Source organism: Sciurus carolinensis, chromosome 9 (assembly GCF_902686445.1).
Source record: "Sciurus carolinensis chromosome 9, mSciCar1.2, whole genome shotgun sequence".
Lineage (NCBI taxonomy): Eukaryota > Metazoa > Chordata > Mammalia > Rodentia > Sciuridae > Sciurus > Sciurus carolinensis.
In genome coordinates, this window is record NC_062221.1 from 129,465,304 (window position 1) to 129,490,788 (window position 25,485).

The 25,485-nt window shown below is 37.9% G+C and overlaps 1 protein-coding gene across 5 annotated transcripts in view; it reads right to left on the bottom strand.

Annotated features, from left to right (window-relative positions):
* Window positions 1-23,572, bottom strand: part of Scaf4 (SR-related CTD associated factor 4) — a 60,432-nt gene extending 36,860 nt beyond the window's left edge. For all 5 annotated transcript variants that reach the window (XM_047563267.1, XM_047563266.1, XM_047563264.1 and 2 more), the window contains exons 1-3: window positions 23,129-23,572; window positions 2,265-2,348; window positions 1,362-1,406 (exon numbers count right to left, since the gene is read on the bottom strand). In XM_047563267.1, coding sequence (XP_047419223.1) covers window positions 1,362-1,406; window positions 2,265-2,348; window positions 23,129-23,158 — 159 coding nt within the window. In that variant the 5' untranslated portion in view covers window positions 23,159-23,572. The remainder of the gene's footprint in view (window positions 1-1,361; window positions 1,407-2,264; window positions 2,349-23,128) is intronic.
* Window positions 23,573-25,485: the final 1,913 nt, after the last annotated feature.

Genomic DNA, 25,485 nt, shown 5'->3' on the forward strand with positions numbered 1-25,485 from the left:
TCTCATATTATGCAACATTACATATTCATCCAATGACTCTTTGGAGACTACGCGAATGTTTTAGTCATCTTATTAGTTAACTTGTCAAATTTCCCCCAAGTGTATAGAGAACTACCATTCTTACATACTTTAGATCCAAGATTATACATGTGTCTGATTCCTCCCCATCCTCTTCCAATTTCTCAGAATTGACATTACTTTTCAACCCTAAGCCACTTTCATATAGATTCACTTAATCTCTACTCCAAATTAACAAATTTTCCCCTTTAAAATTATCAAAATAACTTTAAGAATATATCAATTTTAATTCTACTAAAGTACAGTGCCAGAGAAACGAAAATTAAAAGGTTATTTTGGATACATAAAATTGATCCCCTTCCCTCAAAAATAGAGAAATTGGTACCTATAACACAATTCTAGTGGTAGTGGGAAAAAGTACCCTCACAGAAGACAATTAGCAATATAAACAAAGCCTATCTGATCCAACAACCACACATCTAGGAATTTATACTAAGGAAAGCAGATATGCATATATTTTCCCCTTAAGGCTAGTTAGCAATGCATTGTCTATAAAAAGTAAAAAGTCAGAAATATCTAAATATCCAGATACAGGGAACTGGCTGAGTAAATCATGATAACAATTATGCAAAGGAGTATTTTGCAGATGTTTTGGATTAAACTTAGTGGAAACGTAGGTTAATGACCAACATTTGTCTCAATTTTTCTCTTACAAATGTTCATGAACATAAATAAAATGTTTAAGTATATTCAAATGTGAACATTATAGTAATCAGGACACAGCAGCTTATAGGGAACATTTTCCCCATTTACTTATGTGCACTTTGATTTGCTACTATAAAAAGCTTCCGCTGATACATTTATTGGTATGTTCTATGTGGCATAGCCCTAGGTTAAGGGGATAAGACAAGGATGTCTAAGACTGTTCTCGGTCTTCTAGAGACAGATGTGTGCTAATTTAATCTCACAAGTTGGAAAACGACACACAACTACAGAACAAATTAAAAAAAGGCTTGATTTTGATGGAAATAGGGGAAAACTGGGGAAACTTCACAAAGTAATTCACCTGAAATACTTAAAGGTGAGATAATGTCAACAGAGTAGATGGACGAAGGGCAGAGCAGGCCCATCAGGCATAAGGCTCTTGGCCCAAAGACAAGAAATTGTCATGCGGCATGACATAGAAGTTGAGTACCCAGTTCACAGTAAATGCTTAATCAATGATACTGCAACATCTAGAGGCTACTTTTAAACCAAGCTGCTTTAAAAGTAAGCATTCAAATCACAATTTACAATGTAATTATAAATATGCATCATAAATGAGGTAATAATGAAATAGTTACCTTTTTGATGAACTTTTCTACTATTTGAACTACATGCTTATAAAGCTGAAAAGAATTAAAAAAAATTATTGGCAAGCTTAATACTTTCTACATTTCCTATAATTCAAAATACTTAAAACCTTGAAATGTGCACAATTTAAAAGTATCGAGATAATACTTAAGAAACTATGAGAAATATCCAAAAGCAACAAATGAAAACAAATCATAAATAACAAATTAGAATCAACTAAAACAAAAACTACTAAATTTTCCCTAAACGGAAGGTCCTTCCGTTTTTTTTTTTTTTTTTGGTACCAGGGATTGAACACAGAAGCACTTAGTCACTGAGTCACACAGCCTCATCTCTTTTTAATTTTTTATTTTGAGACAGGGTCTCACAAAGTTGCTTAAGTCTTCACTAATTGCTGAGGCTGACCTTGAAATTGGGATCCTCCTGCCTCAGCCTCCCAAGTCCCTGGGATTACAGGTGTGCACCACCACGTTTGGCCTTTTATTGGATTTTTAATCAATAAATTTTCATAAAGCAGGATATTACGCAGTCTTATAAAAGGAACAACTACAATGAAATTAGAACTAAGCAATGCAGTTTCTATAAAATGAGCTACTTAAGTGTGATCTTGATCTTGGGTAAGACATTTAAATTCATGGAGCCTAAATCTTTTTTTTTTTCCTTCTTTTCTTTCTTATAAGAAGGAAGCTAATAGCTATAAGAATTCTATAATTCTATAAGAATTAAATGAAATAAAAAAATGAAATAACATGCAATTTAAATGCACAGTATTATCATGAACCTTCACCAAAAGCATATTAGTGTTCTTTGATCAGGCCTGAATTCTCAAGATGAATAACATTTAAAAATTTTCAAAAACATTTTTACATTAAATATATTTATTTTATTCTTACCTTAATAGCTTTTATAGCAGCTTTAGTGATGAGAATCATCTTGGCTCTAGAGATGGGAGGTTTCATATCCATAAGTGAAAAGAGCTTTTAAAAAAAGGTAAATTCAGAGGTCAATTACCTTGTTCCACAAAAATATTTGCAATCCACTAAGAGAACAACAAAACTGTTAGGACTAAAAGTTTAACAATTTGGCTAGTAAGTAAAAATCACGAACTTTCCTACCTTAAAAAATAACACTTAGAAAATATCATATTAAAAATAACAAAGAAAAACTTAATGAATCTTGAGGCAAAAACATTAAGAAATTTGCAAAACCTGTAACAGAGAAAATTACAAAATTTTATGGAAGAACTGAAAAGATGATTTGAACAGAAACAAACATCATGTTCCTGGACTGAATGTGGCAACCGTGTGACTGTCAATATTTAACGCAATTTCGATTCAAATCTCTTTGAGATTTTGGAGAACTTCAAATAATTCTAAGGTTCCTATGGAGAAAAACATGTATGAAAACATCCAAGAAATTTAAAATGCCATTATAAACTTCCATTAATCTGTGATACAGTATAGAAATGTGCAATTTCTTCATTTAGTCACAAATAAGAACAATAACTCATTATTAAAAGGTCAACACCAAAATTTAGGAAATCTCATAATAATCAGGTGCTCCTATGAGATCTAATAACACATTAACTCTTTTCCCTCAAAGATTTAAATTTAACCAAGATATAATTAAGAGTTCATAGAGAGTTATAAAGATAATATCCTGACATTAAGAAGCTTACATCTAGCTTCTTAAAATTCTTGTGTTTTGTTTATACTCACCTGGTATACTAAGAAGTTATTCTGAAGTACATTTCAGGGATTCCTGAGCATTATCAATCTTTTTTGAATCACATTTCCATTTCTTTCTAATTAATATCAATATGCAATTATGAACCCAGTGGATATTTACTAGCTGCTACAAAGAAACAAGCCTAAAGAAAGTAAGTCTGTGGTAGAGTGGTTGCCTAGTGTGCTTGAGGCCTTGGTTCTATTCCTAGCTGGCCAGTTTCCTTGCCAAGTTTTTTTTTTCCCCCAAAGTTAATCTGGTAGCATATCCTAAAAATTCACAATTTTCACAGCTTTTCAAAACTAGACCCAATGGCACTACACCAAATGAAAAAAATTAGAAAGGAAATAGTTATCACTGAAGCTATATAACCATTGAAGAACCAAGAAACAAAAGTTTTTCAACACTTCCTTATCATTTTAGTAGTAAGCAACTGCCTGTATTAAAAAGAAAATCAAATATGCACACAGACTAAAGGAGTTTCTGAGGAAAAACTTGTTGGTACTTAAATTATCATATTTATTTAAGAATGAAAGTATAGTCTCTATCATATATCAACATAACCATCCTTCAGGCAAAAGAAAAGAAAACTGGTAAGGTAGTACAATCTATGAGACAGTCCAAGTGTGTGAAAAAATAAAAGAGGATGGGAAAAGAAGAGAACCAACATTTGCATACCTACCAAGTATCATATATACCTGTATTGAGAAGATGCTCAAAAAAGTTACATCTGTTTCAGACAACATATAGGAAATGGATTTGAACTAAAATTTGTTGATTCTAAAGCTCACATTCCCTAACTACACTCATATTCTTACCCTTATGTAATGCTGCTTACTGATTACATTTGTGTGCAGAGACTATGAAAGGGAATTCAGTGATGGCAGTGGGGAGTGTCAGGGAGGTATCTGAATATTCTGCCTGAATATCATATTGATTTAGAGAAAACAATGAATCTTATTTAATATGGGATGCCTACTGAAAATCCAGGCAGAGATGGGAAGGTGGATCTTCAATACAGAAGACAAGGTCAGGAGAGAAACAGAAAGGTTACAGAACTTAAGTTGTAAGGATAGGTAAGAAGAAGCCTTGTTAGCTAAGACAGCTTAGAACACATAGACGGTTAGGGTATACAAAAAAATTTCCAATGCAGCAGAGAAGGGAATTACCTAAGCAAGTACCAGGACAAAGTGGAATCCTAGAAATTAAAGGCAGCTGGCTCTGTTAGATGCTATAGATAATCAAGATGCAAGCCAAACTTTGATCTTTCACTCTGACAAATGGCTGAAAAGTGATGTCAATTTGAAAGTGATTCCAATTCTTACCAGTTAAGCACTTTGTGGTGAGGAAGCAGAAATACGTTTCTAGTTTTCATTTATTCAATAAAGACGTAAATGCTTAATAAGTAGCGAGTTTGGAGTTAGACACGTGATAAAGAGAAAAAACTTTATAAATGACCACCCTTATGTCACTTACCCCTTAGGCATATAAGGTTTCCATCACATTTAAATTTCTTTTAAAATGTCCTTTACTTTCCCCTTTATCTATACTTTTCTTAATTCTTAAACCTGTGAATTTGTATTGATATATTTTATGAAGAAAAACACTACAAGCAGATACAGAAATTCTAAAAACAGAGGTTTAAAAATTTATTAAAGCTCAAAAAGCCAGCTCAAAAATGAGAAAAATCATACTATATTAAAACACATGTAAAACAGCTTATAAATCTTTGTTTTATAACCCAGAAATTTTACTTCTAGGCATTTAATCTTAAAAGAATTCCTTCAAAGAACGTTTAAAGAGGGGCTTAAAGTGGTTGTGGCTCAGTGGTGGTGCGCTTGCTTAGCATGTGTGAGGCACTGGATTTGATCCTCATCACCATGTAAAAATAAACAAATAAAATAAAGGAATGACAGCAGCTCAGGAGGCTGAGGTAGGAAGATTGCAAGTTCAAAGCCAGTCCTAGCAACTTAGTGAGACCCTGTCTTGAAATAAAAATAAAAGGGGCTGGAGATATGGCTCAGTGGTTAAGTGCCCCTGTATTCAATTCCTGGCACCGGGAAAAAAAAGTTACTGATGTTTTATTGATTGCTTCAAAGCACAAATTAAGCACATTATCTCTACATTTTGTAAGGCAAAAAGGTTCCCTTGTATCTAAACCAAAGTTTTCATTGTATAGATGTACACTGAGAAATTAAGCTGATATACTTTGATATAAATTGATATACTTTCCTAGTAACCATGTACACTGGCACTGATCATTTGGACAGAAATGCTAACAGTCTATTATGGAGAGGTAGACACTATAATTCCATTGTACAGATGGGCATGCTGAGGTTGAAGAATCTGCCCAAAGTCCTAAGTTTAAAAGTTTCAAAATTTAACCTCTAGTGTGTTGTTTCCCCCAAAATCAAGTTATTTCCAGTAAGTACCATAGCAATTAGTTATTTAAAATACATTAGCACATGGACTGGGGATACAGCTCAGTTCATAGAGTACTTGCCTGTCAAGCACAAGGTCCTGGGTTCAATCCCCAGCACCACAAAAAAATAAATAAATAAAATAAATTAAAATAAAATAAAATACATTAGCACAGAAGAGTGAAGACACTCAGGAAAATAAGGACTAAGTGGCTATGTTGAGTTAAAAAAAAAAAAAAAAACATAGACCCAAACTAGAAGGTATTATACCAACATAAAGTTGTAATGAGGAACAGAAGCCAATGATTTTTTAACAACAGAAAATAAGCGGCATACAGGCAAAGTGATGTTGTCTACCTGAGCAACAAGTTAGAGGCAATGATAAGTTATGATATTTAATGTGAACTTTGTAATGCTTAAAGATCCCATGATTTAATAACGAATGTGCTAACTTACCAGGAAAACAACTGTCAGTGTAGTTTAGATGATCAGAAGAGTGGGCTGTACTCAAAAGCAATCAAATTTCAATTTTATAAGACTTAAGACAAGCGTATGGTATTTTATGTTTTAGATCTCAATTTTACCTCAGGGCATCAGAGAGAGCTATAAATAGCCGGCACTCTGTACCGTGAAATTCTACTTTCTGAACATGGACTCATCCATATATTTCCAGGTAAGACAGGGGCCTCTACTGCAAACTAATTCCGAGTTTGATTCTTAGGTCTTTAAATGCTGTGTTAGCCATCTTTATGAATTATTAGTTTACTACACAAAAGCATCTAAAACAGTGCTTAATAAATGTTAGATCACTTTTCTTCCTGGTCTGTACTTCCACCCTCCCTCACATACCAACCCCTCATTTTTGTTTCTTTAAAAATCAATATACTGTCAATGTTATTATTTCTGTTTTCTATTTATTTATAGTTTATTGTTCTCATTCTAAAGCAAAATGAATTTGTTATTTGTAAATGATTTATTATGGAGTCCTTCCTTACCTGAATACAAAACAAATCTGCAATTTATAATAAATAGAAAATAATTCTTAACAGTCACCAATATTTGCCAAGGAATCTCCCAAGTATAAAATCTAGTCTGGTGTTGCTCTAGGATTTTGATTAGTTACTGAATTTTTGTAATAAATTTGTTAAGAGTCATGGTCAGGGGCTGGGGAGACAGCTCAGTCGGTAGAGTGCTTGACTTGCAAGCACAAGGCCCTGGGTTCAATCCCCAGAACCAAAAAAAAAAAAAAAAAAAAAAGTCATGGTCAGAACCTAGGCCCAATAATCAACTGCCTGGGAAATCTCAGTTTCACTACTTGGCAGCTACAAGAATTTATTTCTTCATAGGTAAAAAGTGAATAATAATAGTCTCTACTTAAAGAAGTCCAAGAATTAAATACAAAAAATACATATTAAAGTACTTAGCATAGCATCTAGCAGAGAATTAAGTATATACTGGATATTAACACATGCTTTTGTTGAAAAAATGGAGAATCCTGGAGATAATTCAGAGCAGTGCTTTTCAAACTACAGGTTGAAATCCATTGTGAAAATAGCTTCATGGGTAGGGACAAAACTTTTTTCAGTGGAATAAAGTAAAAAATAAAATAGCATTGCACATAAGGGTAAGTGTAGGTCTCTGCATATGGATACTCAAGTTCCTTATACAAATAGCATAGTATTTGTATATAACTTCTTACATACTTTTAATCTTTAGGTCGCTTATAATAACTAATATAATATAAATGTTATGTAAATATGTATCCTACTGTATTAAGAACTAATGAGAAGGAACAAAGAAGTCTAAGTGTTTAGGTGTACCCACTGCAGGCATGAAACTACACAGCACACAAATGAGACACACGGGGAACAATTTTGGAACCAGAGAGTCTGAAATAAAGGGAGGCCACAGCATTCACATTCACGTGAATTCAGAGCAGTGCTTGGTGCATGCCAAATTCAATCTTACACTTTGGAAATTTCTAGACTCCCCCCCAATATTTTAAATCCAAGATTAGTTGAACCTGTGTATGTGAAGGGTCAACCACACTGTTTCATGAAACTTCTCAGTTTTATTTGTGGTCATAGATGCATAAAAGCCCGAGTCTGAATGTAAGATGTAAATCCTCACTGTGTAGATTGTGGTATAAAATAGGAAAGCCAATGATCCACAGAAAAATTCATTTTAGAAATGAGGAAAATAAGGCCCAAAGTGATCACTGGTCACCTCTGAATAATGTGTAGATTCTGTCAAACCATTAATGCATTTCTTATGGACAAACTGTTAAAAAAAAAAAAAATTTACCACCAACGCAGAAAATAGGTCATGTTTTTCAATTAAGTTTCAGCTTTATACATCAAGCCTGAAAACCATAAAATTATTCCAATAAAATCTACTAGTGAAAAATACCAGACATCATGGTACTGTGAAGAGGTTCCACAACGACTTACCTTTAAGTATGGGCCTGCCATGTAGATGATTCTGAGCAAATAACCCCTCTGAGGCCCGTTGTCACTTATAAAAAGGGTATATTGACATCTATTTGGTAGGCATCAAGGCATCAATTCCAGTTAAGAACTAAACTGGTTTCCCAGTTGGAATGACTAGTATCACCTGGCACAGGTCAAGTATTCAATAACATTAGGTATAGCACTCCCCTCACCATTACAGCCTATATTTGTAATTCATTTGTCAATAGGAAAAAAATTACCAAGGCAGCCAGAGAAACAAGAAATTCTGCTTACACAGAGTTAGAGCAGCAGCTGCCACCCCCAAAAGGTACAAACCCTCTTTTAAGGTGTAGTATACTACAAAAAAAGTATATTTGCCAGCAGCAATCTGAGTTTGGTTCTTTATTCTGTTGCTAGCTCAATGACTACAAGAACATCTAAACATGACCATGGTCCTGCCTCTAGACATACAGAAACCTGAGATACAAGTACTTCAAACATGATGAAGAAATATTCATCCCAAACCCTTATACTATAGTTTCAAGAGAAGATATGGAATGAAGATATTTACCCTGTGACATTTGCAAAATTAAGTGTTTGGGGATTATTCAAAGGAACATTGTATTCTATCAATGGCATAAACCTTGACAAGTGTTACTTGCTTAGTTCTGTGTTGCTGTATAGAATACTAAAGACTAGGTAATTTTTATAGAAATTTATTTCTTACAGCTCTGGAGGTTGGAAACTATAATGCCAAAGTACCAATATTTGGTGAGGGCCTTTATGCTGTGTCATTCCATGCATGGCAAATGGCAGAAGGGAAAGAGAACTCAAGAACTGGAGAGCAAGAGGGGGTCAAACTTTCTTTTATATTAGCCAACTTTCACAAAAAATGATTAATCTATTCTAGTTCTGTCCCTGTAGCACATAACCATGTACTCCTGTGTTAATGGGATCAAAGAGTGAACTGGATTTTGCAATAATTTCATAGTACTACAGTAAAAAAAAAATTACCGCATGTTTAGGGGCCTAAAACAGCCCAGATTTATTATTCTTCACTTTGAGGTCAGACTCTCACAAGTCTAAAAGTCAGGGGTCAGACAGGGCTGTACTTCTGGAGGCTCTAGGGAAAATCTATTTTTCACTCTTAAATTTCCCACCTAATCAGTCAGGGTGCCTACGTTCTTTAGTTTACTGCCTCCCCCTCTACCTTCAAAGTCAGCAGCATAGCATCTTTTCCCCTATTTCCCTTCTCTGTTCCTGCTTCTCTTATGTAAGGACCCTAGGACCTCTAAGATAATCCAGTATAATCAATCCACATTGAGATCCTTAGCTTAATCACATCTTCAAAGTCACTTTTGTCATGTCATACATACATGGGTTCTGGGAAACAAGATCATGAACATCTATGAGAAACTATTCATTACTTTTTAAGAATAGTGCTTAATTGTTAAGTGTAATCAGCTGAATCCCTCAGACTGTTTTTTCAACATGATCTCCATCAAAATTAGATCCTCATGCTGACTGTTTTGGTGCTTGACAGTCCTTTCAATTTATCTAGTTAGCATGGAAATATTTTTCTATTTGATGTTGATTCTAGTCCAGTTTATAAATTTCATAAATTTATTTAGTATGCCTTCAGGTTATTAAAAAGACCTGGAAACCATGTAAAAATTTCCAAACACAAGGCTGGTGTAATGATGCACCTGCAATGTCATTTACTCAGGAGGCTGGGGAAGGAGGGTGGCAAGAGCCCAGGAGTTTGAAGCTATCCTAGGCAACATAGTGACCCCACTTCCAAAACAAAAAAAGTTCAGAACACATGCAGAAAGGAAAAGAATACCAAAATACTCTAAAATGCTAATGGCATTTGATGGGATTATGGTATCTTTAATTTTCTACCTTAAACAGACATACTGGCATTACTTTTAAAATGAAAAATATTAAAGTTCATGGATTTAAAATGAAGTTTGATGTGCATAAGATAAAAATGTGCCTTCAACCTTGATTATAAATGTAGTTTAATCATATAGAATATACAAATTATACAGAATGATCTGAAATGACCTTTCCATGGAATAATCTTTGAAGTCACTATGCCACTAGTAAATCTTTAATAAAATTTTTTAAAAATTAAAAATTTAAAATAAAATTAATATATTCCTCCTTAAAGACCTTACATAACTGAAACTCTTGTGGGTATGACATTCAAATCCAGGAGGACCACTCTTTTAAATGTATTTTGTTGTTGTTGCTATCTGTGCACTGAAGAAAGCACACTTTTAATCACAGATATATATTCTCTTGTAAATTCTTTACTTTTCAGAGTCAAAACCCTTTGATATCTTCACGTAAGCCACTTTCCCCCTTTCTTAGAGGAACACAAAGACACAAGAGATCTAGCATAAGTATGAAATATTGGGCTGGGGAGATAGCTCAGTCGGTAGAGTGCTTGACTTGCAAGCACAAGGCCCTGGGTTCGATCCCCAGCACCACAAAAAAAAAAAAAAAAAAAAAAACAAAAAGCAATGAAATATTCCCAAGGTACAGAAAATTTACAGAGGTTTCCTAAACGGAAAATAAATTGCAGTTTACCTTGCTACTACTGAGCAAAGTCTTTAGTTTGCTGTAAACACAACAAAATGGCGGGTACTGGGGATCGAAACTCAGGGCCTTGTGCTTGCAAGGCAAGCACTCTACCAGCTGAGCTATCTCCCCAGCCCCAAAATAGCTTCTTGTCCATTAAAATCAACTTCGGATTTCTAAAGATTTCAAAGCAGATACTTTCATATGCAACAATGTTGCACATAAATATTCCCAGAGTCAATAGGTTAAAAAAAAAAATCCTCATACTTTTTCTTAAATTTCCATTTCTATCACATTATTCCACATAACTTGCCAACTTTTCTCCTAGTTCCAGGATTTAGAGAACTATTTTACCAAAATAAACACATATAAGTGCAAAATTAGTCCATATTAAAAATGAAAACATTTTCAGGTTAATCATACACACACACCACACACACACACAATCTTTTAACCTGAAATAATTGTTGATATCTGAATTGCTTTCAGTGGGGCATTAGCTTTATTTATTTAAAAAAAAATTTTTTTAAATGTTGATAGGCCTTTATTGTTTTCATTTATTATATGTGGTGCTGAGAATTAAACCCAGTGCCTCAAACATGCTAGGCAAGTGCTCTATCACTGAGCCACAACCCCAGCCACAAGAGACATTTGCTTTAAACCACAAGATATCTCCAAGTACAAAATCCCTTCTCCCCACCTGCCACTCAGCCAAACAAATGAGGAAACAAGTAAGACCCCAAACCCACAACTCAGCTTCAAATAAGTTTGGAAGAAATGAGATTCTAAATATTTACATATGGAGCAACAAATAAATCGCAGAACTATTTACAAAATCCACAAGTTATATGTATTAACAATTTAAACCAATTCACAAAAATATTAAAACACTAAAAAAACTATAAAAATTAAAGAACTCAAAAGTATGATCTAAGACTTCCTAGGGTGCTTCTCTCATGCAGGTCATGGTTGAAAAAAAAAAATCAGGTTTTGCTATCTCATAATCTAACCTATAAAACAATCATTTTTATTCTTCAAATATAACAGTACTAATCAGAGAAGGAAAAAAAGACCTCTATGGACACAAACATTAATTATCTTGCACATATTAAAAATACATAATTCCTGACATTTCCATTACACATATTCTATGTGCATAAAATAGGGATAGTAATATTAGCAAAATACAAACTTCACCTGCATTATTTCTCACTCATCAACAAGCCCTATTTCTGTTACCATTTGCTGTTTGGTGTTAGAAAAAACTTTCTAGTGGAATGCAGCAGTACCTGTCTATACTCCCAGCAACTCAGGAGGCTGAGACAGGAGGACTGCTAGTTTGAGCCTTGGCAAATCTAGTGCCCATGGGTTCGTTCAATTGCCAGTGGGGATGAGGGGAGTAATTTTCTAAGTAAATTTCTAATGACTTCCCCTATAAAGCATGCCCTAATTATTTTTCATTTTAGCCTATCTCTCTTAAAATTTCCAAAGGTCTACTTTTCACTCAAAACTTTCCACTTACATAACAAGCTGTACTCCCCTCACCAGGGCTTTTAATCTACTTTGATCTAGCTCATCGCAACAGGTCATTTTCCATTCCTTACTCTATTTTGGGTAATTAAAACTATGAAATAATCAACTTGCAATGTCTTCCTCTTTAATTGCTCAAGAAATATGCAAGGAGGTGATTTTAGGAAATGTCAGTACTAATATCCACAACACTGCTCTACTTCTTACACAAGTGCCAGATTTCAAGATCGCTTGTATTGTACCTCACCTAGTGAACTTTGGCTCCTCTCCAAGTTGGCCCGAAACATTTTTATGAAATATTTCTCAGACTTCAATAGGAAAAATAAAATTATTTCCAGGATATAAATCATTTGGAAGAAAAATAACAAAGTTGGCATTTATAAAGTCCCCAATTAATTAAAAATTGAGTACAAAGAAATTTAAACACACAAATCTTAAGGCTTCTTCCTTCCCTTCTCACCCCTGTTCTCCTCCTTCCACTGTTCTTCTATTATTGTTTTTTAAATTGGTGCTTTATTGATATAAAGGCGAAATTCTCTGTGGTATGTTCATATATGTACATATATAATTTGGTCAGTCTCATGTCTCAGTTCCTTTCCTTTCACATTCCTCCTCTCTCCCTCTCAATTCCCTTCCTTTATTCACTAATCTCCCTTCTATTTTCATGGAGTGGCCTCTGCCCCATCTATTTTCTTATTTTGCTCTAGCTCTGCATATTAGAGAAAACATTTGACCACTGACTTTTAGAACCAGGATTATATTCACTTGCCATGTTCTTGCAGTTCGGTCCATTTACTAGCAAATGTCATAATTTCATTCTTCTTTATGACTGAGTAAAACTCCACTGTATGTATGTGTGTGTATACATTTTCAAAGAATCAAGTGTTGATGGTATCTACTAATCTATGTGGATGATTTACCAAACTTTGACAAATTTTTCCAAAAGCACACATTATTTACTACCAGGGTTCTCTTTCTTCATAAACAGCAGAGTAAACAAAGATTAACTGCTCCAAGAACTTCAGAGCACCAACATGAGGCTGTGGAATGGGCTCAGATAAACTTTTAAAAGACTTGAGTCAAACTCAGAACTTTACGAATTCACTGTGTGAACTTCGTTTCCTTTTAGAGTGGAAAGAATGTGAAGTCATGTAAGACACCTAACTCATTAACTGGCACCCTGTTGGTATCTAATGAGAGAATGCAGAATTTTTTTCTAGTTCCTTTCCCTTGAACTATCCCCACTGGATTACTTCTAAAAATATCGTGTCAAAACTAAAGATACCGTTTGAAGAAACTTAGGATTCAGGATCAACAAATTAACTAACGGTTGTGCAGTTTGCTCTTGGATATTGTTTTCAGCCTGAGAGAAAATCAGATCAAGCAAAAGAACAATGAAAACGGTGTTACAACCTAACATTTTTGTGTTTAAAAGTACATTATCATAAAACTCATCATTCAAAAATGCAGTTCAGTGGTTTTTACTATGTTCAGAGCTGTGCAACCATCAACACTATTTAATTTTTAGATATTTTCATCACCCCCAAAGAAATCCCCTATAAATTAGCAGTAACTCTTCAGTCCATGACAACTAGTGACCTACTTGGTTTCTATGGATTAGCCTATCTAGAACACTTTTCTAATCTAACTTTACGAAGTTTAATGTTATACAATGTCCTTATATTTATTAGACAATGGTGATAGGCCTTTATAAAGATTTGGACAGATCTCCAACTGAACCCCCAACCTGGCTATCCTTTCTTAAAGTGATTTAACGCCTAATATTTCTTAAGGTGAATTAGGTGATGTATAGGCATTAAAATTTGAAGAACACTGTGCTTCCTAAAGGATTAAAAGGCAAATTACAGTAAGTTTCTACACTGTAAGTTTCCTTTATACAGGGCATTATAATTCTAATTCAGCAAAACTTAATTCTAATGGTCGCAAGAAAAAAAAAGTGGAAAACTCATGACAAAGTGCATAAAGACACAGTGGAGATAATGCAAAGAAAGATTACAGACTACAAGATTGGTCAACTATTACTTTCTAATGCAAAGGCATATTTAGATGGGGCAATGCACCTAGGTATATATAAGCAGTGTGGGGGCAAACTAGCTCCAGACTTTAAGTACAATAAAACTCTCAGTAGGCTTCTTTTGTTTTGTTTTGTTTTATTAAGCACTGGCAATTCTAAATAACATCAGTAATAAAATATCCACTCCGTTCTATGTTGTAAACTGTTGCCATAGAAACTATTCAGTTTTTAACAACATATAAATGTCAAAACTGCATGTTTTTATGACATAGCCCTTAATAAGCAATCAAGACCATTAGGAAACCCCTTAGTTACATAGTCTTTTCCAATCCAACAAGATTCACTGTGCCTATTCATGTGAGGAGTTAAGTACAAAAAGCCTGAGGACATATGAAGGTTTCCTTAGGCTCAGTCTCTAAATCTAAGATACCTATATATACATCTGTGCTTGAATAGTACATTTAAAACATGACATCTACACATAGTTTTTCTTTCTTGAGATACCTCTTTTTTCTGATAGAAATATTTAGCCTTGAACAAATATCTAGTGGAAAACAAAGCTTTAAATCTTAAGACTCATGAATAGAAATAACGGAGAACACCATTACTAAGCAACTAAGTGTAAGGCAGTAAAAATTTACACAGAATTTCAATAGTGTTTACAAAATATAGAAATTTACATTTTTGGGGGGTGAAAACCATTGTAACGAAATAATTTGACCAAAAAGATATCTAAAAGTCACTAAAACAAATGGTGAACATGGACATAATCAGAATTATGATTTCCAGACTTCAATGTGAGGTTGGGGATGTAGCTCAGTGATACAGCACTTGCCTACCACATTCAAGGCCCTGCGATCAATCCCCCGCATGGGGATGGGAGAGCATAGAATTCATTATGGAATGGCTTTTTAAAAATTCCTACCAAACACAGCCCTATGTTTAAGACTATTTTTATATCTGCTGCTTTGTATATACATTTTTTCTTAATTAAAATTAATCTTAAGAAGTGTTCTTTGATTATGAGTACAGAATGACAAATTTGGTTACTAACACCAACATGTAAGGGTCATGTTTAACTTGCATTAACAAACCTAAGACTTGACACTGGAATATCAATAGTCAGTATCATGACATACCAATTTACAGATAAAATTTTCCATTAAAAAAATAAACATATTAGTGCAATTTATAAGTATTAACCAGTTTCCTCTTGGGAAAACACCAAAAGGCGGACGACACTGGTACAGCGGGAGTGCCTAGAGACTGTGTTGGCTTCTTGCAGAGGTTTCAACACCTGACTCTGTGGAACTCATGGAAGCAAGGCCAAGGCATGGATCCCTCTCATCAAGCTGGGCCACCTGGTCAAGAACATGATCAAGTCCATGATCATTCCAGGATAAAGTTTTGAAGATCATGTCTGTGCAAAAGCAGACTTGTTCTGGCCAATAGACTAGGTTCAAGGCATTTGTCACTACAGGGGACTACACTGGTCACATAGGTCTGCTCCAAGGAGGTAGCTGCCACTTTAAAACATGCCATCATCTTGGCTAAGCTCTCCATTGCCCCTGTGCAGAGGGCTACTTGGAGAACAAGATGGGCAAGTCCTGATCTGTCCTGTAGTTCTGTGCTGGTGTACCTCATCCCTGCCCCTGGAGGGACTGGCATCATCTTAGCCCCTGAATAAGCTACTGCTGATGGCAGGTATTGATGACTACTATACCTGTCAGGTACTGCACTGCCACCTTGGCCAATTTCACCATGGCCATCTCTGGTGCCATCTCTAAGACCTACAGCTACCTAATCTCCAACTTCTGTCCACCAAGTCTATTGGGAATTTCCTGTGAAAACGCACTCCAGCTGAGTACAGTGGCACACTCCTGTAATCCCAGTGGCTCAGGAAGCTGAGGCAGGAGGACTGCCAAGTTCAAAGACAGCCTCAGCAAAAGCGAGGCACTAAGCAACTCGGTGAGACCCCCATCTCTAAATAAAATACAAAATAGGGCTGGGGATGTAGCTCAGTGGTCAAGTGCCCCTGAGTTCAATCCGTGGTACCCTATCCCCGCAAAAAAAAAAAAAAAAAAAAACCCACTCCAGAGTCTCTGTGCAGAGGACCAGTGATGGCTACAACATACGGTTTTTATGTAAGGAAAAGGAAAATGAAGTGAATGAAACCCATTAAAAAATAAAAATATCAACTATTATTTCCACTGTAATATTTATCCGTAATTGGTATGATTCTATATATGTACATGTGTATAAAGTTCAAGTTTCTTTTCTGCCCATTTTTATTGTCCAATAATAAATATTTCTGAAATACCTGTTATAGAAAGATATAAAAAAGAAAAGATCTATTTTGGATGTTCAATATGCTAAGTCACTGCTTTATGGTCTCTTCCAACTGGGATTATTGACCCACATGGATTTATACCAATAATCACCAATTAGCCAAACATGAATTATAACTTTCAAGCAGTATTTGGACGGCTGTCCACTTTTACTGAATCCTACTTATTCACCTTTGTCCCCAATCATACACGCAGGCTTCTGATCCTTAACTCCATTCCTGAGTTATGTTGGTTTTCTCGCCAAATTTATGACTGATCTGTTGAACACATCACTGGAATATAAAGGTCTATATGTATGTATCTGTTTTTACAAGCACCAGTATAGAGCTTTAACTACAAAGCAATGAGATGTAATCAATAAACAATGCAAATATTGAACAGGATGAAGAATAATAGATTCTCAGATTATTGTGAAATCTTAACAGTTCTCAAAAAAAGAAAGAAAAGGAAGGAAGGAAGAAAAAGAAAAATCACAACAGCACATTAATGGCACTGAATACCAAAGGAAAAATGAAGATAGGTCTCCTCTAATCTAAGTTCCCAAAAGATCTTGGTAAGGCCTATCCTACTGGAAATTTAGCTATTACCCCTCTTGACCTTTTCTGTGGCTCAACTAAAACATAGTATCAATAAATCAACCAATGCTGCCAGAACTTTGAACTAGTTTAACAGGTAAGTTGCTTACTCTTATACCTGAAAATAGAATTGTTTTTAAAGTTGTACGCACTTGGTTCTGAAGTATGCTAAAGATTTAGCACTGTTTCAACAAATGTTATTAGTACTAAAGGTTCATCATTTATATAATCATTTTCCCCAACCATACTATCAAGGAATATTTAAAATGAGATTTGAATGTGTAGACATTTATACAAAAGTTGCCTGAAATGCTTAATTAAATTATATTTGCTTATGTTCCATGGCAGGAGAAAAAGCTACAATTTGTGTCTGGTTTTGAACTACACAAAACCTATCATTTTGTCAACTTTATATTAGGTAGTTTACCTCAAATAGTGTTTCACAAAATTCATAAACCAACTTTTTCTTTAATTTCTCTCTGAATTGATTCCCTATCACATGTATAGATAACCTTTTCTGAAACAAAATATTTGACAAAAGTTATAGATAGAAGAGGATATAAAGAACATCAGGGATAAATGTTGCTATGGAAAAGTCAGCTCTATTCCATTCACTACTATAAAGTCAGACCTCAAGTGTTGGCAGAGATTAGGAACTCCCTGAGGGTCAATGAAGAACAAAAGGAGAACACTAACTTTTGGTAAACAAAAACCCCTGATCATGGTACAACATGGTCAAAAGTAGTTAGATAAACCTCCAAGTTTATTTTAATCATTGACCTAGTTTTATATATCTCCTCCACTCACTAACAACTTCATTTGAACCCTCTGTTAAATGTCTTTAGAAAGAGTGCTCAGAGAATAAGTTTTATAAAAGATTAATATAACAGATAAAAAAAAACTAAATCATCCTCATGAGAAGATACAAATTCTAGAAGACAATCAGCCCCAGTAATCAACAGGCAAAATATAAAAGTCACACAGAACAATTTACAGTGAAAAAATGGGAAGACGAAGCAAATTCCCCACTGAGGACTCAATTCTTCCGTCAGGATAACATGGGTCAAGACTGAGAGCTCAACCAAATAATCAGACCAAAATCAATCAATATATTAAGTATTCACAAAGTTTAATTTATATCTGATTTCAAAGACAAAAAATGAATATTAACTCATTTTCTTCGTACACTGCAAAGTAGCATCATATGCATTCTACCTCAGAGCAGTAAATCTCAAAAAGTAATACAAGGACTTCTGGGGTCTTTGAGGTCAAAAGGTTTTTTCACATTAATACTAAGACATTTCATGTCTTTTTTATCCATTTTCTCACTAGAACACAGCAGTGCTTCCTTTTCTTTTTTAATTTTTAGTTGTGGATGAACATAATACCTTTATTTATTTATATGTGGTGCTGAGGATCGAACCCAGTGTCTCCTGTGTGCCAGGAAAGTGTTCTACCACTGAACTACAACCCCAGCCCACAGCGGTGTTTTCTAAGACTGACTGATGAATTAGTTCAAGAAAATGAATGAAAAAGGAGACATGAGAATCCAGGTTTTATTAAACCAAAGTTTAAATGAGATTTGCAAAAGGTAAAATAAAGTCACTCTTCATTTTTGGATTGAGAATATTATTTTTCATTAAAAATGTTAGGTAATGATGAATTTATTATTTTTAATAAACACATTTCTCTAAATTTCTAATGCAGTAAATATCAATAGATAATACTCATATAAAAACTCTGTGGTCCTTAATTTTTAGGAACTTAAGAGTTGAAAGCCAAAAAGGTTGATGATAGCTATCCTAAAGAAGGTGCCAAAGTCCTTTGCAGTCTATCAGTAGAAATGAACTAATTTTACAGTTATTAATATTTGAGCAAAAAAAGCACACTTTAGGAATATACACAAGAAGCCACTCTCATATATCAAGTATAGATTGCAATGGTTTATAGACCACAGAGATTAACACCAAAATCATTATTTGATTGACTCTGACAGTAAGAAGGGTTGGAGTAGGAATGAAAGGCAGAGAGGAATTTATGTATTTTTAAAATAAAAAATAGAACAATTGCCAATTGTTTTAAATTTACAGCTTTTATCCATTCAAAAAATTTCAACAAAACATCAAACTCTTCACACTAAGGAATACCTAAACACACAATACAACTAAATACGGGCCATGACTGATCTGATTCTTTTCACTCACCTTTTCATCTTACACTTTATAGTGTCCTAATGTAAAGTTCTCCAAATATCCTATTAAATGGTTGTCTAATAACCTCACTTTTCTCATCTTTTCCTTCTAGCTATTTTACCTATACTTCCAATCTGTCCCTTTTCTTTTATCCACAATTTTGCTCCAAGTTAACCACTGCCTCTTGTTGCTTTTCTATATTCCCTCCCCTGAAAATACTTAAAACTCCACTTTCATCTAACAGAGACAAGGGTCTAAACACCATGGACTAAGGCTAAACCTATACTCTACGAACATACAAACTGCCCAGCAGCAGTGCTTTGTACATTGGACTGACTTTCCTTCCCTGTATCCTTAAAGCAACTTTTCCTTCCTAAGTCCTTAAAACCAAACCTCTAAAAGACTACATTTGCTACTTTATCTCTCATCATCATTCAACCCTAAGTTTCCAATCCTATTACCTTAAAACTATTTAGTAGCCCTTTAAAGTTTTTAACTTGCGACCACTTCCCTGAATTGTAAGGAAATATTATCTTATTACTTTACTTCTTTAAAAATCGGTTTCCTTGGGCTGGGGTTGTGGCTTAGTGGTAGTGCGCTCACCTAGCACACATGAGGCCCTGGGTTCAATGTAAATATATTTGTATATTTACATATACAAATATTTATGTATATATTTGTACATATATATTTATATATGTATAAGTATATACATATATATTTAAAAACCCAAAAGACTAAAAACATTTTTTTTTTTTTTTTTTTACAAAAATTGGTTTCCTTATCTGTAATTGGCTATCTGTCCAAAGTTGTAGGCTTCCATACCTATTAAATTAGATATGAATGCATAAAGTGCCTGACATGCCATAGAAGTATATTAAGGATTCTTTTTTTCTCTCCCCCTCTAAATTTTCTCCAGGGCACATCTGAGATTGATTAACTGAAATCTCCCTCTAACAAGGTTGCATCCAAGTCTGAGTCCTATATGCCCAACTGCTTGCCAAAAATATCCACATGACTGTTCCAGGTCACACTCAACTTCTTCAAATATCAAACACATCTTCTCCACTGTTTGACTTCACTGTTAATGGTATCATTACTGTCAGCATTTAGAATGTGGAGGCAGAAGGTACTTATAAAAGTCCCTGGATTACTTTTGCTGACATCCTTCCCCTCCATTCCTGACCTAAGTTTTCCAAGTTCAGGTTTTACTTACCTCTCCTACTTCAGTATTCAACCCGTCAATCTTTCCCAAGTCTTTGCCTCCCACAACACACACCACTACAAATTAAGCACAGTTTTGATTATATCATTCCACTATTTTAAAATCTTCAATGTTTACCCAGTCTAAAAATGAAATTCTTAATTAGACAGACAAGATACAAGTCTCTAAACTATACATGTGTGTATGTATATACATATATAAATATACATACAGTCTTACTTTCCAATAGCTTCCAGAGTCAAATCTCTACTCATCTATTTCTCAGCTCCATTGCCCTTTGATCATTTTCCTATACCTTCTGATATCCGAAAACTGAGGATTATTCTCTTCCCAAGTCTTTACTGATCAGCCATGGCCATTCCACAGCTAATCTATTTTATCACAGATTAAAGTTACCTGCCTCAGTCTTATGTCCTCTACTAGATTAACTCTTAAGCAACAGAGTCCCTTCTCTGGCTCACACTATTTGAGACACAGCTGAATAGGCACTTGAATGCTTGTTAAGTGAAGATTAGAACTAGGAGATGTGAGATTACAGAGAACTAATCAATAACATTTCATGAACTAAGGAGAAACAGTTGAGAAGCACTACACAACAGGCACAAGGATATGGATTTTTAAAGTCAGATTAATTTCAATAAAAGTCATTTAGCAGAAAAGAGTTGACACTAGCAACATACACCTAACAAATACCATCTGTAGTTCATAAAGACTAGAAATAGGAATCAAAATTTAAGACAGAAAATAAACAATGATAAACAAATGCTTATTTTGCACATTTTAAAAGGTCACAATACCATGTTTTCAAGGAGTTAATACTATATCTTATTTTGGTTTTTCAAGGCAACAACTACTGGCTGCACTTTTTTAGGGTTAATATTCTGTGTTTAATGTGCTTGATGTCAACTTCCATAACACCTAAAATTTGAAATACTTTCTTCCCACATTTTTTATCGATGCCTTATGATAATGGTGGAGTCTGTAGAATTAAATACTTCTAATCCTAAGAATACACTAAAAAGATTCCTCCGATTCATTAAAAACATCCAATAGTTAAATCGTTAATGGGTGGGTAGGAATGGGCTTTAAAACATTTAACAGTTGTTTGCCTTTTGTGTAAGTTCCCATTCATTCAAGAAGTATTTGTCAGGCACCTGCTATGGTGGGGGAGGGGAGAAGGAAAAGAACAGAAACCACCTGCCCTCATGGAGCGGACATTCTGGACATTCCAGTGAATTTTACCTTCAGGAAACAAAGCTAATTCCAACCTTGAAAAATCTGGAGCGTTATCATTAATTATCTGGTAACCAGAAATTAGGAAATAATATTTTGTTATTTTGAAAATCGTCACTATTAAACTTTTTCAAGACACTGCCCAATCCCAGTTGCAAGAACTGTAGTTAAAACACATTATGTATCCATCAGTTGAAGGAAAATAATTTTTAGGATAATTTGTGTGGCAATAAATGGTACTGACTGCAGCGTTCACTAGAAGGTCCCATATCACTGCACTACAAATAGGAAAGGAAGTTATCTGTTAATAATAATTGTTACAAGTGAACTACAAAAATCTTATCGTGAGATAGATGCAGCAAGTTTTTAAAGCCACATCAACAGCTCGAGTACTACTACATCTGATTTCCTTAATGTTGGCTTTAGGGTCTGAAAAATAAAGAAAATCCAACTCAACCCGCGACAATAGTTTCTACTCTGCAGCTACACTGGAATAAAGCATCAATGGTCAAGTCCCCTCCTCTCAAATCGATTCTGATACAGAACGATGGTAGGAACGCTATACGCCCAGAGAGCACCTGGAACGATCAGAGATACAACTGAAGAGCTTGAAGGGGCAGTCAGCTTTGTTCCCAGTTTGGGGAGGTTTTCACATGTAAATGTCCTCGCAGAAGAGAGCGGAGGATTAGCCACCTCAGGAGGGGGTGCGAGGGTGGGGAACAGGAGGCCTGCGCCGGCTTGCTGGCGGACTAAGGCGGAGCAAATACTCTGCTCTCCCATTCAACTTTTCGGGTGTCACGTTGGGACCATGGAGCCTGTAAGACGGTTATGCCCGAGACTCGAAAAGATAAGAGAGCACCCCCTCTCCATTTAGCAACCCCCGTTCTCAAGTGTGTGACACTCGCAGGAGGGGGCCGAGCACCCTCTCCAACTCCTCCCGGCCCGGGATCAGAGTCCAGCCGCCGACGAGCCGCGGTCCGAGCAACAGGAGGGCCGGGGGCCGCCGCTCCGCCGGCTCCGGACGGCAGACGCTCCCGCTCCCCCGCCCCCAAGCCCACACGGCCGCCCGCGCTCCTTTCTTAGACCCTTGCGGGCTCCGGCACCGCGCAGCCGATAACGGGTCTGCACGCCGAGCGCCAGAGCGCCGGGACGCCAAAGCGGGCGAAGTTGGAGGCGGCGGCCGACGTGGGCCCGGCAGCCCGGAAGGGGGCGAGGGGGCAGCCCGGGTCGCCGCCGGGTGGGCGGTGGGGGAGGGGTGTGGGTCAGCTCCCGTGGCGGCCGCGACCTCTCCGGGCCAGGCCGCTCCGCGCAGGCCCCGCCGCCCCGGAACCCGGGCAGGAAGCGTCCCCACCCCGACCAAAGCTTCAAACCTCGGCGGCGGGAGAAGCGGGCCCGGCTCCCGCAGCGGGCCCGCACCCCTGCCCGGAGCAGCTCTCACCTCCTGGTTGAAGGCGTTGACGGCGTCCATGTTCGCGCTGCGACGGCGGCTGCTCCAGGCCCGCCGGTCACATAGACCTCGCGCCGCGGCGGAGCGGGGCCGGGGAACCGGCCAAGCCTGGGGCGGGGGAGGCGACGAGCTGCGGAGCCCGAGGCCCGGCAAGAAGGGGCTGCGGCCGAGGCGGCGAGGCGAGCGGCCGAGCAGAGGCAGCGGCGGAGGGGTGGCGGGCCCCTTCTCAGTCCCGTTTGCTGGATGAGGAAAAGGAGGCGGCGGCGGCGCTGGGCTCCAACATGTCCGTTCGGGGGTGGCGGCTGCGCTCTGCGTCTCGCTGACACGGCCCCCCGCGCCCTCACGCACTGGCCCACACTGGCCCAGCCGGCGAGCGGGCGGGCCTCTCTCTCCCTCTCGCCAGCGGGATGGCGGCAGCGGCCCGAGTCCACGCCGCGCGGGGCACCCTGGGACGGCTCGGGCCTCCCAGCGCTTCCTGTGCCCGGCGCCCGCCCCGCCCCGCCCCGCCCGCCCGCGCCGGCCCCGCCCACGCCCCGCCCCGCCCCGCGCCGCGCGCCGGGCCGCTGGCGCGTGACGCCGGGACGCCGGGCGCTTTCCCGCCGGCGGCGGCCGCGGGCCCGGGAAGAAACCTGGCACCGAGGCCCGGCCAGGCGAGGGCGTCGGAGAGCGCGGGTTCCTGGACTGCGAGGCTGGCGCTGAGCCGGCCCTGGGGCGCGCGCGCGCCCCCGCCCGACGCGGCGCTCACGGGGTGCGTTTTTTTGTGCCATTGTGCCCAGGCGGGCCCTGCACCCGGCCGGGGCGGGCGGGCACCGCCACTGCCTGGAACAAAGGGCTCAAGATTTAACCTCGGCCCGCTGGGCGAGCTTTTAGAATCTTCCTGGGGGCGGGGTGGGGGGGGCTCTTCCCATGCAGCGCCGTGTCTGCCCTGTGGGTTAATTCTGCGCGACCTGAAACCCGGAGAAGGACGTGCAAGCACTGGATACCCACGCAGGCATACAGCAACCTCTTGTGCCACCGAGGAGTGTATTCCCGAAACCTTGACGTTGATTCCTCAAACCAAGTTTCCTTTTCTGCGGAAACTGCCCTGATTCACTTTCCTCCTACTGTCTGCTAGGCACCGTACTGCTTGTTGGCTATATGGAAATATGAGTGTTTTTCTGCCTGCAGACACCCCAGTTTGGTGGAAAGGACAAGCAAGTGAGACAAGTTTTATAAAACGCAGAGGCCCTGGGAAACAGAGAAGAAAGGTATTTATCCTAGAGTCCAGAAAGACTTCTCAGAGGAAGTGGCAGGAGAGGACCCTATGGACCAGGGGGGCCTGATGATAACTGCTCCATCACCTCCCCGTGAAGAAGGACCAGCTGGAGTTTAGGGAGTAAGACCGGATCCTAAGGAGCCTTTACTCTTCCAAAGAGTTTGGGTTTTGTCCACCAGACAGTGGGGAACCATTCTAAGATTTAAGAGTGCTGTCATACAGGGCACTCTCTGAAGAATGGTGTGGAGTGGGAAGAGTAGAGGCAGAACACATATGGTGTCCCAGCGAAGGAGAGACACAGATACTTAGTGGAACAAGAGGCCTGGACCAGAATGATTGAGGTTAAGAAAGGAGGGTGTAAAGGAATATGCCCAGGGTTCTGGCTTAAGGAATGGCAGGATTAGGGGCTTCTGAGTCAACTGGGATTTATGGGAAGGAATAGAATTGAGGGAATAATGGTTACATTTGCAGGTCACTTAATTATGTGCCAGGGTACCTGACATACAATTCTTTCGTTTAATCTTCATAACAGGCTTCTGTGTGCGGTGGCCCTTGTTTAATAGCTGTAGAAGTAATGCCCAATGCAGTTGACTGAAGTGCCCAAGTCAGGCAGCTGGATGATTTCCCCTGCAAGCCTGTGGAGTTTGAGCTGCCCCTGGGACAAATAAGCAAGGATGTCTAGGAGGCAGTCGGGTGAACTGTGGAGTCAAGAGAGCTGGCAGAGAGGAACTGGAGATCTGGGAGTCATTAGTGCCCAGCTCCCGGAGGAGCTGAAACAGAAAAAGACTCGGAACACAGGTGTTTAAGGGATAAGAGGTTGAGGGTAAGAAGAGGTAGAGAAAGAGCTCTGGAGAAATGATAGTCCCTGTCCAGTGCTGAAGGTAGAAGTACATCAGGGTAAGAAATGGAAAGTGTATCAGTTAGTTGACAGCAATTAATTGTATATCTCAAAATAACTTGGAGAATTTTGAATATTCCCAACACAAACAATAATTGTTGGCAGTGAGGGCTACACCAATTACCGTGACCTTATCATCGCACATTTTATACATGTATTGGAATGTCATACTACACTCCATAAATATGTCCTCTT